Raw genomic sequence first — 17,884 nt, forward strand, 5'->3', positions numbered from 1 at the left:
ACCTACGCGCTGATCCGGAACCTCTTCCTCGACAATCAGCTCACCCGGGCCGTCTACCTCGAGGCACAGTTCCGGGCCCTCGTCCAGGGCGACCTCACCATCACCGCCTACTGCCATCGCCTGAAGGCCCTCTCCGACGCGCTGGCGGACGTGGGGCAGCCCGTGACTGACCAGACCTTGGTCCTCACCTGCCTTTGGGGTCTGAACCCGCGCTTCTCCGACATCACGACCCTCGTTACGATGCAAGTTCCGGCTCCCACCTTCCTGCAGACGCGCTCCATCCTCCTTCTACGCGAGAACCAGCTTGCCAACGCTGCTCCCGGTGGCTCCCTCTCGTCTCAAGTCGCTCTATATGGCAATACCGCCGGGTCCTCCACCGGCGGCAACCCGGGCGGCCACGGCAACTTGGGCGGCCACGGCGGCCGCTGGTCGAAGAAGAAGAAGAACGCCGGCGGGGGTGCAGCCAACTCCAACACCACTCACCCCCCCGCGGCACCTGGCCCGTGGATTTGCTTCAATCCGTACACCGGCCAGACCCAGCAGATGCAGCCCGCCTGGCGCCCTCACGCCGCGCCGGTTCCTCCTGCCGGGGGCACTGGTCTCCTCGGGCCGGCTCCGCGGTCTGCCTCTCCAGCGCCGCCGCCCCGTCAGTCTACCTGGGTGCCCCCAGGTCAGGTCGCCTACACGACCCAACTGGCACCGCTGCATGGCCAGGCCTAGGGCACTAACCCGCCCCCACCCGCGGTGCCCTACACTCCCGGCCCGGCATGGGACTGCTCCGCCCTCGTCGCCGCCCTAAACGCCACTGCCGGCCCTCCAACCGCCGGCCCTTCCACACCGGGCGCATGGGTCATTGACTCCGGCGCCACCTCGCACATGGTCTCCGACCCTGGTATACTCTCCACTCCCTCCCATCCTCCTCCTTCCCTTCGTGTCACCGTTGGCAATGGCGATCCACTTCCCATCACCGCCACCGGCCACGTTACTCTCCGCACACCTAGCCACACTTTCCATCTTAACAATGTTCTAGTTGTCCCAGATATCATAAAAAATCTTCTTTCTACTCGTCAGTTTACCATTGATAATTCAATTTCTGTTGAATATGACCCGTGTGGTTTTTCTATTAAGGATCTTCACACTCGGCGCGAGATTATTCGCTGCAGTAGCCCCGGTCCACTCTACGAGTTCTTTGCCAACACCAACCCCACCACCTCGCCGTTTGGACTCGTCGCCACCACCACCGCATCGGAGCTCTGGCATCGTCGCTTAGGACATCCGGGTCGTGACTCTATGTCACATTTATCTTCAGAATTTGCTATTCCATGTAATAAAAGCACTCAAGTGTGTCATGCATGCCAACTTGGCAAGCACGTGCGTCTACCGTTCTCTAGATCATCCACAGTTTGTGTCGTTCCTTCCAATTGCTTCATTGTGATTTGTGGACATCACCTGTTGCTAGTAACTCTGGCTTCAAATATTACTTGGTTATTGTCGATGATTTTTCGCATTTTATGTGGACCTTCCCACTCCGTCGGAAATCCGACACATGTGATATCCTCGTTAACTTTGTAGCACACGCACGCACACAATTCAATCTCCCGGTCGTGTCCTTCCAAACCGACAATGGCACTGAGTTTGTTAACTCCACCTTTGTTGCGTTCCTTGCCCGCCATGGCATTCACCTACGTATGTCTTGCCCGTACACTTCTCCTCAAAACGGCAAGGCTGAGCGTGCTCTTCGCACACTTAACGATATCACTCGCACCCTCCTCTTCCAAGCTTACATGCCTCCTCCCTACTGGGCCGAGGCTCTCGTTGTCGCCACCTTCTTACTAAATCGCCGCCCCAGCCAAGCTTTGCACTTCCGTATCCGATATACCCTTCTCTACCAACAAAAACCCTCCTTCTCCGACCTTCGTGTCTTCGGGTGTTTGTGCTACCCAAATCAATCCGCCACGGCACCTCACAAACTCGCTCCGCGCTCCACCGCGTGTGTGTTCCTCGGCTACCCCACCTCACATCGCGGCTATCGATGCCTCGACTTATCCACCCGCCGTGTCATCATCTCTCGCCACGTCATCTTTGACGAACACACCTTTCCCTTCGCCACGAATCGCACTGATTCTTCTCCGGATGACCTCGACTTCCTCCTCGACCTGGCCGCCACGCACCCGGCTCCCGCGGTCATAACACCCTTGGCAGGTCAGCCCAGCATGGCGCCGGCCTCATCGGCCCAGCCCGCTATGCATGGCACTGCCTCCGCGTCGCCCACGCCCATCCACGACGCACCCTCCTCACCTGTGCCGACTCCACCCGCGTCTCCCGGCCGGTCCCCTTCTCCTTCACCACCACCGCCGCCACCCCCTCCACCTCCTCGTCGCTCTCGTAGCAGCACCGCTCCCGCCACCAACACCCACCCCATGCTCACACGCGCCAAGCGTGGCATCGTCCAGCCGATTGACAAACTTAATCTCTCGGCCGAACACTCCCACATCTCTCCCATTCCCAAAACCTATCGCTCCGCTCTTCAGGACCCTCTTTGGCGTGCCGCCATGTCCGAGGAGTACGGCGCCATCATTCAGAACCGTACTTGGTCTCTGGTTCCTCGCCCGGTTGGCGCTAATGTTGTTTCCGGCAAGTGGATCTTCAAGCACAAGTTTAGCGCTGATGGCGGTCTTGCTCGGTACAAGGCTAGGTGGGTCGTACGTGGATTCTCTCAGCAGCCTGGTATTGACTACGACGAGACTTTTAGTCCTGTTGTCAAACCGACTACGATCCGCGTTGTACTCAACATTGCCGTCTCTCACGCCTGGCCGGTTCATCAGCTGGATGTCAAGAACGCCTTCCTTCATGGTGATCTTGATGAGGTGGTTCATTGTGAGCAGCCACCTGGCTTCATCGACCCTACGCGCCCCCAGCACGTCTGCCTGCTTCACAAGTCCCTCTATGGACTTAAGCAGGCGCCCCGCGCATGGTACCAGCGGTTCGCTCATCATGCTCATCGCCTTGGGTTCGTGGCGTCCCAGAGTGACGTGTCTCTCTTCGTGCTTCGATGCGGTACAGAGATGGCTTACCTGCTCCTCTACGTTGACGACATCATCCTCACCGCCTCCAGCGCCGGGCTTCTCCAACACATCACCGACCAGCTCCACCGTGAGTTCTCCATGACCGATCTCGGGGACTTGTCCTACTTCCTCGGGATCTCGGTTTCCCGCTCTACTTCGGGGATGCTTCTCTCGCAGCGCCAGTACGCCATCGACCTTCTTCAGCGCGCCGGTATGATGGACTGCAACCCGTGTGTGACGCCCATCGACACACATTGCAAGCTCTCTGCCGATGAGGGACCACTCGTCTCCGATGCTACTGAGTACCAGAGCTTTGCCGGGGCGCTTCAGTACCTGACGCTTACCCGTCCCGACATTGCTCATGCCGTCCAGCAGGCGTGCCTCTACATGCACGCCCCTCGGGAGCCCCATCTCAACCTCGTCAAGCGGATCCTCCGCTACGTTCGTGGCACCCTAGACCTCGGTCTTCAGCTCCACTCCACGCCGGCCACCTCGCTCACTGCCTACTCCGATGCGGATTGGGCCGGCTGCCCTGACACACGCCGCTCAACATCTGGGTACTGTGTCTATCTCGGCGACAACCTGGTGTCTTGGTCCTCCAAACGCCAGGCCATAGTGTCTCGCTCCAGTGCCGAGGCGGAGTACCGAGCGGTGGCGCATGCCGTGGCCGAGTGCTGTTGGCTTCGCCAACTTCTTCTTGAGCTTCATCGTCCCCTTCCGTCAGCGACCGTTGTCTTCTGTGATAACGTCAGTGCTGTTTACATGGCTTGTAACCCGGTCCAGCATCGCCGCACGAAGCACATCGAGATCGACATCCACTTCGTTCATGAGAAGGTGTCTCTCGGTCAGATTCGGATTCTTCATGTGCCGTCTTCACAGCAGTTTGCCGATATCATGATGAAGGGTTTGCCGTCACACCTCTTCGAGGACTTTCGGTACAGTTTATGCGTTCGACCGACGCACAAACTGCGGGGATGTTAAAGTATGACTTTGTATAGCTAACACCGCGTATTCCCGTTTGCATACGGATGTACATATACGCGTATAGGTTCCTTTCTTGGTCTCCAAGACTTGTAATCTTGTTATAAATATATGAGCCGATCGCCCCGTGAGAGGCGTCTTCCCTCAAACCAATTCTTGTTTATAGGCAGCCATTGTGGATGCGAACGTACGTCGCGGGTTGGAGTCTTGGAGACGAGCTCCATATTTATGGATGTGCACGTGGCCGATTCAGTCCGTTTGGGTTTTGGAACGGATACGCCGCGCGCCGACCTGCATTGCCGTTCATAATCCAGGTCGAGTCAGTTTGTGGTCCTAGCAGGCATTGTAGTATTATTATTCACGGAAAAAATAATTATACTACTACTATTACAACTTATGGTTCCTTCCAAAAGAAGAAGTACATCACGAGCTTAGCACCTTCTCTTGTTCAGAATTTCAGTGGAAGGCTGGTTGAACAGAGATAAATATCTGGAAACAATTAGGACCGGTGTCTTGTGATGTTTTTGACTAAGTAATTTACGGACAAGATGATCGTGTCACTAAGAATATTTGAAATTGCCTCCAAAAGACAGATTGTGCAACCCAAAAATCATGAGAAAAATTACACAAAAATCATGGGTTATTATGTCAGATAAGAAATTAGTTGATACCCTAATTGATATAAACTCAATATCAATCAATCTGATTTTCCAATATTTGAGCCTTTATAGTATATTTAACTGTCCATGCGATGCCAGCGAGTTCACCGGGCTGCAATCACCTCTCCTTCGACTACGGTTAAGGTAATTGCCTGGTCTCCTCCATGCTATACCCCATGCTCTGTGGTTCTCGGCCGTCGTGCCGAGGCTATGCTGTGATCCTGGCCTTCAAGCCATGTTAATTTCTTTGGTAGGCTTTGGGTGGTCATCTGGCCATACATTCTTTTGTGATAGTGGTTGTAGCAAATAAACAGTCTTCTATTTTGTTAAACTATGCAATAATCTCTTATTGTGGTTTTGCTTAGTCAGTTGAACAATGCCCTGTTATAGTTTTGTTCATTTGTTTTTGCACAACTAAGCGCTTTGATAAACTCTTCATTGTTGGATGTTCAACCATCTAATTCTAATCTGCCAACAGTGATATCAGGACCGATTTAAGTGTGATTGGCATCTATAAGATAAACATGTACCTTATATGTCCCTTCCACTGACATGTAATCGATAGGAATAATAGGTTTTCACTAAGTCTATCATCTGATTCTAACTTGCGAATGAGCATATTTTATTCCTTTCTTTTCCATTCCCTAGCCGCACGGGGTCGCCGGCGTAGCTCCTAGTGTTGTTGTTAATCCCCGAGCTCCCTACTCATCTCCTCTGTTGTGCGGCTCGGAGCTGTGGCAAGAACCAACCCGGTGAAATGGGTCATGAGGGTACCAACTACGGCGAGGACTAGTGTTGTCTTCGGTACTCTCTCTCTCTCTCTCTCTCTCTCTCTCTCTCTCTCTTCAATCTCATGCCATCTTGCTAGTGTAGGAATCGAGTACATGATTTGCTTCATTCTTTTTCCAGACCTTGACGATACCATGTACCCTGCATTGGCCTCGACGTCATGAAGAGCATCTAAGGTAGATAAACCAAACGAGTATAATCAACATATGTATGGCTTTTTTCTCAAACCTAAAACCGCTCCCATGAAGGCTGACAAGCCATCCTGTTCTTTCTATTTACTCTTTAGTTTGCAGCTTGAACAAGTGATCACAGGTTCAAACTGTTGTTGACTTTATGCGTGTATTGTGCTTCAGATGCAGGCAACATGTGGCCAATGTTTGACCCATTGTTTTGGTGTTGGTGCCATCGAGATTGAGGATGACGATGCGGTTGCCCCAAAAAGTCACCAGTCACCCGAAGGTTTGGCACCTTGATGTCGGCTCTTCTTTGAGGGCTGAGATTTTGAATCACCTTGATGACACCTACAGGAGAGAAGTACCCCCTGAGGGCTGTGATTTTGAATCATCATATATTGTAAAATGGCAAGACTAGCCGGACCATGCAACTTGTACTTTTGTTTTCTGCTGAAGGGTTGGAGGTTTGTCGTATTTAACTCGTGTTGAAATCGATGTCGTTCCCCCAATCGTGGACTTGCGAAGCAATGACATTCTTCAACCAGGGTGGCATGCCATGATTTATTGTATGATTTTCTCTTTATTTGTTTAATTTCCTGGTTTGTTCATTTGAAAAGGTGAACACCGATCATTCCAGCCGCAATGTTTGCAGCAGTTCATCATGCACAACCTGGGTTTCACCTTCCCAAACCCATCCCCACGAGAAAATCGCAAGCCTGTCCCCGTCCCCGTCACCGTGCGCGAGGCTAGATTTTGCCCCGTCCCCTAAACCCATCGGGTTTTCTAAATCCACGGGGAAATCAGCATATTTAAGCAAACATAAGGACTGGAGCTCTACCACTTAGAACTAGAATTCTACCACTTGTGCTAAATGCTGATTCCAAGGCAACCGTGGTGACCGGAGTTGCAAAAATATCACGTGCTAGCAGCCTCAAAGTTGGGTAGCATATTCCAGCAACTTTCCACCAATCTAACACACTGAATTTATCTGTAGACAATGGAACTAGCTCATCTTCCAGGCAACGGTCTAGCTCAAATTTTATCCTAAAAGATGTTGGTCATTTTCGAGCAACACGTTCATTGAAGAGTGGCATAAGGACTGGAGCTTGCAAAGAAGAGAATGAGTAAGATGGATGTCCGTGATCATCATCACTCTCGAGATTATACTCCTCAAATACGCTTATTGTAGTATTTTGACGGGGATGGCGGGTTTCTGGTTCGGGTATTGTTGAAACAGGTTTGAACCCGTGAAACCTGTCGGGTTTTATATTTTACCCAACAACGGCCCCGCGGGGTTAAAAAGACGCCCATCTCCGTCCCTAATAGGGTAAAAACCCGCGAGGACGCGGGTTTTGGGGCCCCATTACCATCTTGAGTCTGTACTGTGTTTAAAAGAAAAGGTTTGCAGTGGCTGATAAGTGGGCTTGTGTCGCTGACGCAGCGGCCAACGTGAATTTTTTAGGAGTGCCAATGTGGATATTTTAGGGGCAATCCATCACCCGTGAACAGGAGGACCTCTTGGATACACTTGTGCTCCTATTCTCTGTTTAAATACGTGATTTTTTTTTCAAATGCATTTTTTGAACATTTCATAAATACAAATTATAACATTGTTTTGAATGGTACATAACATTATCTTTGACTTACGGGACATTTTTTTGCATTGTATAAACATTTTTGAAGTACGTCGTACATTTGTTTGAAACACGTGCACAATTTTTAAATGTCACACACATTTTTTTAAAGCTATCGACATTTTTCAAAAATTAAGCTAACAAAAATTACGCATAAACATTTTCCTTTATTTACCGAAAAGAATAGGGAATTACAAACGCAAACAAAAGGTCAAAAAAGAAAACTGAGAGAGAATGCAGGCACGTGTTACGCTGAACATTTTCGTTTGTCGCTTTATTTTTCTGAGAACCGTTTGCCGCTTCTTTTCCCGTATTGGTATTGGTATACAACACAGGTCTCACGTGGTAGAAGTTGCTGGGCCTCCCGTAGCTGTAGGCGAGGTGATCGTACAACTCGCAGCATATGTGAAGTATAGCCGGGCCCGTCATAGCTTGCCTGAAGGCATCTGTATCGCATTCTAGGGCTGCTTACGGCCCATGTTTTGGCCCGAACGGTGTTAACACGGGAGCCCACGCTCTGCAGACTTCGTCCACCAAGCCCACAGAGAGCAGCACATTAAACACAGATTACCACGTTGTTTAGTACCACATCGCTTGCTGAGAAGGTTGGAGCGGGAGAGCCAGCTATATAAGCAAGGCGGGGTGCATCCTTTGAACATACTTACGAGGACGGGGTCGACGCCTGATCATGAAGAGCTGTGGCCTAGGTTAGTGGTCCACATTGTACTTGGTGTATGCGTTGGATTACCATCTCCCCAAGTGGGAGAGTGGATGTCATAATTTATGATAGAGGGAGTACGCGTTTAAATTTTGAATTTATATTATTTTAAAATTTAAAATGAAGAGTCAAGGTCTACATTGTCATTTGTTAATATATATTTTACCTTTGGTTATTCTTAATTTGAAAATTTGAATGTTAGTCTTAGCTCCCTTGAAATGTTGAGCACTGCACGCTTGATTATCAACATGCTGTTCAGATTTACTTGCTTACCATTTATTCTTGATGTATTTCAGTTAAGTTTATAGCTGACAAAATGATAAACTACAATATCATCAGTACATGTAAGATTCAATAGGAGACAACGCCAGAACTAACATGTGAATTATTTCATCAAAGTGCTGCCTTCCAAGATAGATTATCCCTTTTTATTGGAACCTGAAAAAGGAAAACATTAGTACAACCTGCGCCCCTCCTTCGCCTGTAGAGATATAGACACGTCCGTGGAATACTCTGTTTATAACTTGCAAAGTAAACACAACTGTTCACGCCATCTTTTATCTTGCTGACAACTGATCCTGTTACAAGTGCATCGTTCATTTTCTTCAGGTACTTTTCCATGAAATCCAGTTCTTTGTTTTTTGTTTGGGATGAATGAATGAAGTGATTACTTTGTGACGGACTATGATCGCAGCAGCTCAGAAATGAGCATGTACCCTGCAGCAACAGTTAACTAGTTACTTTAACAAGCCCAATCTATGTTTTGTAAAAATTTCAACTGTTATTGGCTGAGTTTTACGTACATTCAGAAATGGTTCTTTCTTGACTTGCTACATGCAGCAGCACCAATGTTGTATGCTTTGTTTCCTTGATTCACCCACATATTGTAATAGCACTAAAAATTATAATTTATGCAGCAATTTATTTTCTGATTTTAAAGATTTTTTATTTTCATTAAAATTTATATAATATTATTTATTTATTTATTAATTTGTTTTTTCAAACTAGATATTTAATTTATAGTTGTATGATTTTTTCCTGGAAATTTTGGATTTTTTGCTAACATGGCTTGCTGACTGCATGGTCAATGGGTAATTGGGAGGGAGGGTTCAATCCTGGTCAGTTTTAAGAGTTTGGGGTTGAATCTTAAACGGTATCATAGTTGAGGGTTGTACATTAAACTGGGGCGAGAGTTGGGGTTAAAATATGCACTTCTCTTTTACCAAGTGTGTATCATAACAAAAATTGAAAGACCCCAAGAGCAATCTCTGTGTGCCCTGTGCTAATTCAATGATGTTGTGATTGAAGGGGCATGTTAGAAAGTATTGTACACATATATCGCATCTCCTACAAGCTTAAGCATGGCTACCTAGGTCAACACTTAGACCATCTGCAAATTTGCAGCGGCTGTTCAATCTTTTAAAGGTGCTCATAGGGATAAAGTATATGTGTGTGTTTATATAGACGAGTGTATGTATGTATGTATGTACGTATGTATGTATGTATGTATGTATGTATGTATGTATGAGCGTCTGCATCTATATCGTGTTTAATAACTGATTTGAAGCGGCTGAGAAGTGGGCCTGTGTCGCTGATGATGTGGCCAACGTGCATGTTTTAGTGCAATTCATCGACAGTGAATAGGAAGACCTCCTGGATACACGAGTGCTCCTATTCTCCGCGTTAAGCAGAGAATAGCATCGAATTAGTACACGGCACACAGAATGTGTCAGGCCCATATGGCCACATCCGCGCATGGTTACTTCCCTTTTTTATCTTGTTTTATTTGTATTCTGAAAAATGCTTTTTGTGTGAGTAATAAATGAAATATAAAGTATATACTCAAAAGATTGTTTATCTAATTTTCTTAAATATGCATAGTTAAAAAAATTGTCCATGTGTTCCGAGAGGCAAGTTTGTACATTTAGGCGAATTTTTTTGTGTTTAAAAAATATTTATTTATTTATTAAAAATAGCAACATGTTAAAAAATGTTCAGCAGTGTAAAAATGTTCGTGTAATTAAAAATATTCATGTGTTCGAAAGATGGTCGTGCATTTAGAAAGTTTTTTCTTGTTTAAAAAAATATTTGTTTTATAGAAGTCCACACATTAAAAATATTTATGTATTTAGAAAAGGGAAAAGTCTAGAAATCGCAAAGAAAAGATAAACTTGATAGAGAACCAGCAAATGCGGTACAAACGCGAAAGAAACCCTAGGCATGTGCCTAACTTCAAAAATTGCCAGACAGGCTGACCTATGGACGCTTCACATGGACGATTAGGCTATTATTTTCCGCCTTGGTCGGAGAATACGATTTGCCTAGAAGACACATAGACATATATAAAAAACATGGCTATAGCCGGGCGCGGCGGAGCACGCCATGCCGTCTAATACTCGGTTCTGATTGGCAAAGTAAACTCGACAGTTTTGCGATAATTCGATAATAAGCCGGGCCTCATATGCACCCGATGGACAGTAAAATAAATAAATAGAAGCGAAAAAAAATCTGATTTTTTTATTGTGCAAGATGCTCAATTGAGTGATGTTCGTGCAATTTTTTTAGGGTGTTTAGACATTCGAGGAGCTCGTGGCAAATAAGATAAGATCGGATGTGAACAGTGTTATTGTTAAAAGTTTCTTAGACACCCGAAATTTATCTTTTTTGCCACGATCTCCTCAATTGTCCAAACTTCACCAAATTTTCCATGGGCCTCAAGCATAGGAACATCTTGCACAAAAAAAAATTCAGGATTTTTAGAAATTATTTTCTAATTTTTATGAATTTACTATTCATCCTCGGGCGCATCTGAGCCCGGGTGCCGAACCGTCGCTCCCGCTGTTTTGCCACTATTCTCTATGGCAGTACGGTTTAGTAGACACAACAATGATCATGAAGATGATGACCCTTGCAGTTCAGCAGGAAATATGATTAGATCTTATCAAGGGGCGCCATTCAACCTCTGTTTACAGCATAGCATTGACGGTGTAGAGGGTAGCTAGTTTCACCATCCTCCTTAGTAGCGAAGTCAATAAGAAACAATGTTGTGCTGAAGTACCCGACCAACAATTTCAGCTGACTGATTGCAATCTACGTTCTTCTTCTCGCAAAAGAAAAAAAAAAGAAATCTGCGTCCTACAACATGCTTTATCAAACTACACAAAATGATGCATCTCGCCGTACACTGTAGGCTTGAGACGCTGTGATCGAATAGCCTGAGTTAGTGGTTCAATTTTTTATTATTATTCCCAGATTCAGTCAACAGATATCAAACTCCTCACCGTGTGTCATGGCTGGTTAAGCTAAGTACAAGATTAACCATGGGCTAGATGATAAAACTAAAGGAGGGGCTTAAGCGAGTAGCATCCTTACTACTACAACAACGAGATGGCCACTGGCATAATGAGGTGGTTCTTCACTTGCATTACAGATTCTGCAACAACGAGATGGTTTCGATGTCAGGGCAAAGCAAATATTAGTGAGTACTCCTACCAGTAAATTAGGGCTTCCTCGTATGCTTAGTGGTCAGATGGCCAGGCGAGTATGCTTGCTACTTTTTTTTTTGAGACAAACTTGTTTTTTTAGGGAGCAAACTTGTTTTTTTTCTAGGCGTGAGCTTGTGCTTGCTTGCCTGAAGGCCTATGTACCGCATTATGGTCCTGCCCATGGCCCACGTTCTGGCCCAGACATGGCAGCCTCGTGATTACACGCGAGCCCACGCTCTGTGGACTTCGTCCACGAAGCCCACAGGGAGCAGCACATTAAACACATATCACTACCCTTGTTTGTTTAGTACCACATCGCTTGTTGAGAAGGTTGGAGCGGGAGAGCGAGCTATATAAGCAAGGCGGGGTGCAACCTTGGAAGATACTTACCTGGACGGGGTCGACGGCTGATCAAGAAGAGTCGTGGCCTAAGCTAGTGGTTTACATTGCACTTAGTGGATGCGCTGGCTTACCATCTCCCCAAGTGGGAGAGTGGATGTCATAATTTATGGTAGAGGGGGTACGCGTTCGCGCGGCCCCTGCCAAGTTTAATCAAAATTTTGAATTTGAATTATTTTAGATTTTTAAAATATAAAATTTGAAGAGTTGTGGGCTACACTATCCTTTTGGTAATATTTTTTTACCTTTGATTTGAATTATTCTCAACTTTAGTATTTGAATGGTAGTCTAATGTGCTCCCTTGAAATGTTGACACTGCATGCTTGATTATCTGCATGCAGTTTAGATGTCCTTGCTTACCATTTATTCTTGATGTATTGCAGTTAAGTTTATAGCTGACAAAATGATAAACTACAATATCACCAGTACATGTAAGATTCAATGGGAGACAGCGCCATAAGCCCATAACTAACATGTGAATTATTGCATCAAAGTGTTGCCTTCCAAGATAGATTATGTAAATAATCTCCCTGTGCAGTTGGGCCTTTTTCACTGGAACATGAAAAAGGGATCATCAGTACAAACAGAGTTCAGCTGTGCTCCTCCTTCGCCAGTAGAGATATAGGAACATCCGCGAAATACTCTGTTATAACTTGCAAAGTAAACACAACTGTTCACGCCATCTTTTATCTTGCAGTCACAAAGATCGTAGCTCTGCGTCACATCGTAGTGACTGCCTTCTAGTATTGTTTGCCCCACTGCAATCGTGGCTGCGTAGCAGACAACTGATCCTGTTACAAGTGTATTGTTTATTTTCTTTAGGTACTTTTCCATGAAATCCAGTTCTTTGCTTTTTGTTTGGCATGAATGATACGATTACCTTGTACCGGACTCTGATCGCGGCAGCTTAGAAATGAGAATGTGCCCTGCAGCAACAGTTAGCTAGTTACTTTAACAAGCCCAATCTATGTTTTGTAATTTTTCAACTGTTACTGGCTGAGTTTTAATTACATTCAGAAATGGTTCTTTCTTGACTTCCTACATGCAGCCGCTTACCAATGCTGTATGCTTCGTTTCCTTGATTCACCCACATATTGTAATAGCACTAAAAATTATAATTTATGCAATATAATTGTTCGTATACTCCCTCCGTCCTATAATATAAGAGTGTTTTTGAATACTTTCCACCATCTTGAAATGTACTCTTTCTGTAACTAAATATAAGACGTTGAGGTAGTACTTGTCTTACGGTATTTCTTTTCTGGAGTTACTTGTATGTAGATTGCAGTAGTAGTTTTTATAGTGAAACCTAAGATTTTTTACAGTGCTAATGTTACAAGATCTACGTAATGTAGCAGTAGTCTTTCTTGTCCAAATCGTAGTGCTTTCTCTGTACTTGTTGATCTTTTCAGTCTGAACTTTCCACTCAGTTCAGGATTTTGGTTTCTAACATCATGGATGATGCATGTCTGTTATACTGGACCGTAAGAGCATCTCCAACAGCCGCGCTTCGCGCCGCGCGCTAAAAACTAGTTTGCCGCGCGCCGTTCGTCTGGTTTTGCGCGGCCGCCACCGCTGACTCCAACAACCGCGCTAAAATGCAGCGCGCGCGCCGCTCCAGCAGCGCGCGCGACTGGCACAAACAACATATACATTTCAATTAGAAGCAAAAATGATCAAACTAACAAAATAGATCAACAATAAATAGTTCAATTTCGTTATTACAACCCAAACAAATAGTTTATCGTTCAGTATAACAAATAGTGCAATAAACACAACAAATAGTTCATGAAAAATACAATGTCGAACGCAGAAATCATGCTCTTTGTCGTCCATGCCATGCCCACCACTCCTCAATGAGATCCTTCTGAAGATTATTGTGCGCTGCGGGACGCCGAATGGCATGATAGGAGGCAACAAAACGGGCCACCCTTTCAGCCCTCCGTCACACTCGCACGGGATGTCCCAAGAGCTCATACTGTGAGTAGTCTAAATCTTGGCCACGCTCATTCTCGATGATCATGTTGTGCATGATCACACAAGCGTGCATGATGTACCAAAGCATTTTTTGATCCCAAAATCTAGCCAGTCCTCTCACAATAGCAAATTGGGCTTGCAAAATCCCAAAAGCTCTCTCCACATCTTTTCTAGCCGCCGCCTGAGCATTGTGGAAATCAAGATTTTTCTTACCTTCCGGCTTTTTCAACGGCTTCACGAAGGTTTGCCACTTTGGATAGATGCCATCCGCTAGATAATAGCCATAGTTGTATGTACGGCCATTTGCTACAAACTGCACCGGTCGCAACTCACCATTTGCAATGTTATTCATCAGTGGTGACCGGTTGACAACATTGATGTCATTCAAAGATCCAGGCGTTCCAAAGAATGCATGCCAAATCCAAGTCTCTTGATCGGCCACCGCTTCAAGGATTATAGTGGAACCCTTTTTTTGGCCGTGGAATTGCCCATGCCATGCCTTTGGACAATTCTTCCAACTTCAATACATGCAATCTATTGAGCCAAGCATGCCAGGAAAGCCGCGAGCTTTGTTCATCGCCAATAGCCTTGCGGCGTCTTCAGCATTGGGAGATCTCAAATACTCCTCGCCAAACACTTGCACAATTCCGACTGCGAAGCGCTTGACACACATGATGGCTTGGCTCTCACCCATAGCCAAGTGATCATCAACTAGATCAGACGGAATACCGTATGCCAACATACGCAAAGCGGCTGTCACCTTCTGAAAGGTGCTATGCCCGAGCTCTCCGGCGGCATTCCTCCTTTGCTGAAAAAACCGGTCATGGCTCACTAGTTTCTCAGCAATGCGCCTGAACAAGTCGGTGCTCATCCTAAACCGGCGACGAAAATACGATTCCGGGCATGTGGGATTCTCCACGAAGTAGTGCCTCATCAATCTGTTATGGGCATCGATCCTATCTCTCCAAATTTTCTGCCGACCCATAACCGAACCACCGTGCTTCGGTTTTTTATTGATATGCATAGCTAGGATCATTGCAAGATCCTCCTCCTCTTCCATATCAAATTCTTCTTCGGAAGAATCATACGACGAACTCATCTACAATGTTCAATACTATGCTATAAAAACTACAATCAACATGCACCAAATTCATGAAGTTTGAGCAATACATACCTTGTAGGCGTTTTGTCGAACACCTTGCGGGCGCCGAGCGGCAGCGAGCGCTCGGGCGCTGTTCGTCGGAGGACGGACGCGCGCGAGGAGCGGCGGGACTAGAGGGGGGGGGGGGGGGGAGATGCCGCCGCGGGGCGGGGATAGGCTGGGGAAGCGCCGGAACGGTCGCCGGGTGACGCGGGCGGCGGCGGCGGCGTGGCTGGATGGGGGGTGGTAGTTGCGAGCGAGCGCGCGGGAGCGGGTACAATAAATAAGCGGCGCGCGATTGAGTTTCGGCCCGCGCGCTGAACTACATATGCCGCGCGCGCTGTTTTTGCGCGCCCGTTGGAGCAACTATACTGGTTGCGCGCGCGTTAAAACGGGCAATTTTGCGGCGCGGCGCTAGTTTGGCGCGGCTGTTGGAGATGCTCTAAGCGCTTTTTTACAGCGTTGACAAACATGAAATACAGTGTCCAAGCAATTGTATTTTTGAGAATTACAGTTTTAGTTCTTTTTACCTAACTTGTCTGTCAGTTTTAGTGCAGCCTGATCGTTGATGCCATGTGCTAGCTTGTCATGAAAAAACAGCTACGATGGTCGGTAATCATTATGTACAATTCAAGAACGCACCATCCTAATAGGAGCCATCACATTGTTCTCCATTAGACTCTTCCCCTGCCTTGCCCGCCACGCCCCTGATTAGAACCTCCCCCTGGGTTATCCAGCTGCAGCTGGCACACTCGAAACCCGGCGGCCGCGTCCGGCAGGTTCTTCAGCCGGAAAGACTCGTCTCTCCATCTCCTTGTGACAGAGGTGGTCCAGCCAGAACTGGCTCCCGTCGTTGACGTGCATCTCCTCGAGCACCATGGCGTTCTCCACTAGGAATTTGGCGAGCTGCGCCGGGAAGCAGTTAACCTCCTTGGCCTTGAACTGCAGCGTCACCTTCCGGAGGCTCGTCTGCAAGCAGCGGAACGCGCAGTCGTTGGTCAGGGCGTCCGGGAGCTCCGAGACCCCGCCGAGGTCCACGGCCGACGACATGGATGCGAGCCTCTCGAACCGGTCCATGGACTCGCTGAAGGGACCCCCGACCGGGTCCTCGTGCTTGCGGTCGTACCAGTAGTTGTAGTACCGCATGGCCAACCTGAGCCGGAGCTCGGACATCACCGGGCAGGAGCGGAGAATCCTCGCCGTTGCCACCGCCGTGTTGCTGTCCATGTACTGGTACTCTCCGTCTAGTTCGAGGAGCTTCAGGTTCGGGAATGTTGGCAGGATGATTCCCGCGTCCTCATCCTCGTCGGCGACGATGTCCTCGATGCACTTGAGGCGCACCTTGAGGGCTCTCGTGCTGGAGAAGCTTGCCGTCATGCGGGACAGCGGCTCGTAATTCAAGATCTCGCAGCCACCCTGATGGCGGTGATCCACATCGAAATCGACTCGCGCGAGCCCCGGCGCTGGCGATGTGAGCGAGAGCTTGACGGGGTATCCCTTGAACCGGAAGAAACGGAGGCTGGGCATGTCGAGCTCGATTCCGCTGCCACCAGCGGCGGACGCCTTGATCGCCTTCTTGTCGACATAGGTCACGAGCACCAAGGCGTTGAATGTCAGGCATCGGAGGCGGAGTGGCAGCATGAAGTAGTCCGGCTCGTAGAATCTCTGGTTAGAACCCGGCAGCTTCACCGCCCTTTGACTGACGTTCACCAGCGTCAGGCTGGTGAGCGCCGGCGCGGCGTCGACCATGTCCTGGAGATACCCATCCAAGAAAAAGCAGTTACGCAGCGTCAGAACCGTCAGGCACGGGAAAGCCTGGCCCGGGGATGGCGGCTCGAGGTTGCAGCGCGTGAGCTCCAGCACCCGGAGCTTGGCGGCGCAGGCAGGGAGGCCAGCGGCGGGAAGTAACGGTGCTCTCTTTCATGGCCCTGCCCGCAGCCGATGGTGAGCTCTTCCAGCCGCGCCACAACAGGGTCGGCGAGGAGTTTGGTGACCCTGCTGTTGGGTTCGGCATCGTCCCCCTTCCTACGCCGGCTCTTGCTGATGTAGTAGGCTTCTTTGTCCAGGAAGAGCGTGAGCCTCTTGAGGACCTCGCCTTGGAGCGCGGCGAGGATGGCGTGGGCGTCACGGAAGAAGGACTGGAGCCTCGAAGGGTAGAAGGAGCATAGTCCTCGCTCTGCTTCTGCGTAAGGCCTGCTGTCAAGGTTGACGGCGCTCGTCCGGCGCCACAGCGATCGCCACCGGCGCGAAAGGAGGGCGGTGGCCGCGGCCTCGTTCTTCGGCGCCAAGGACAAGATGCGCACCAGCACGTCGTCTGGGCGGGTAGAGAGACGGTCTGCGGCAGCCATTGTGGATGCGAACGTTGTGGCTTGGAGTATACGATATTTATGGATCTATAGCTATAGCGCCGGTCGAGTACGTTAGGGCTTTGGTGTGGATACGCCGCGACCCGACCTTCATTTGCGTGCAGAATCCAGAATTTTTAGGTGCAGTCGGTTTGTGCATGCATGCTACAGTACTGCCTGTTTATATTTTTTTTTGCGATGTTGTTTATATTGTTTGTTTATATACACGCAGAGTAGTTTATAGTGTCTGTTTATATTTACGGGTAAATGTTTATATTTACTTTGTTATACTTTTCTTAAGAAAAGAAATTTATTTGTTATATTTAAATGTATGTTAGGGTATCTTCAACACGGACCCTCAAAACACCTGCATCAGTCCGGACCGACCTATCTGCACACTGCGCACACATTCCGTCAACCAACACGGTATCCTACCGGTCCGCAGAAAAATAGTCTGCATGTCTTCAACGCGACGACAACTTGATGGTGTTTTTTCGCTGGGGGAGGGAGGGGGCAGT

General features: G+C 47.9%; 1 protein-coding gene, 1 non-coding gene and 1 pseudogene across 2 annotated transcripts; 2 read left to right on the forward strand and 1 right to left on the reverse strand.

The window, feature by feature from the left end:
- The first annotated feature begins 7,958 nt into the window (after window positions 1–7,958).
- On the forward strand, window positions 7,959–8,107 carry LOC120975192 (U1 spliceosomal RNA; annotated as a pseudogene).
- A 3,779-nt stretch (window positions 8,108–11,886) lies between these two features.
- Window positions 11,887–12,046, forward strand: LOC120975188 (U1 spliceosomal RNA). Its single transcript, XR_005771015.2, has one exon. It is a non-coding gene; the product is annotated as a U1 spliceosomal RNA (small nuclear RNA).
- Window positions 12,047–15,750: 3,704 nt separating this feature from the next.
- On the reverse strand, window positions 15,751–17,369 carry LOC141040737 (putative F-box/LRR-repeat protein At3g44090). The gene is made up of 2 exons (XM_073506854.1): window positions 16,866–17,369; window positions 15,751–16,773 (listed from the first exon to the last, which is right to left on the reverse strand). The coding sequence occupies exons 1-2, from the start codon at window positions 17,367–17,369 to the stop codon at window positions 15,751–15,753; spliced, it is 1,527 nt and encodes a 508-aa protein (XP_073362955.1).
- Window positions 17,370–17,884: the final 515 nt, after the last annotated feature.

This window comes from Aegilops tauschii, chromosome 2 (genome assembly GCF_002575655.3).
Source record: "Aegilops tauschii subsp. strangulata cultivar AL8/78 chromosome 2, Aet v6.0, whole genome shotgun sequence".
Taxonomy (NCBI): Eukaryota; Viridiplantae; Streptophyta; class Magnoliopsida; order Poales; family Poaceae; genus Aegilops; species Aegilops tauschii.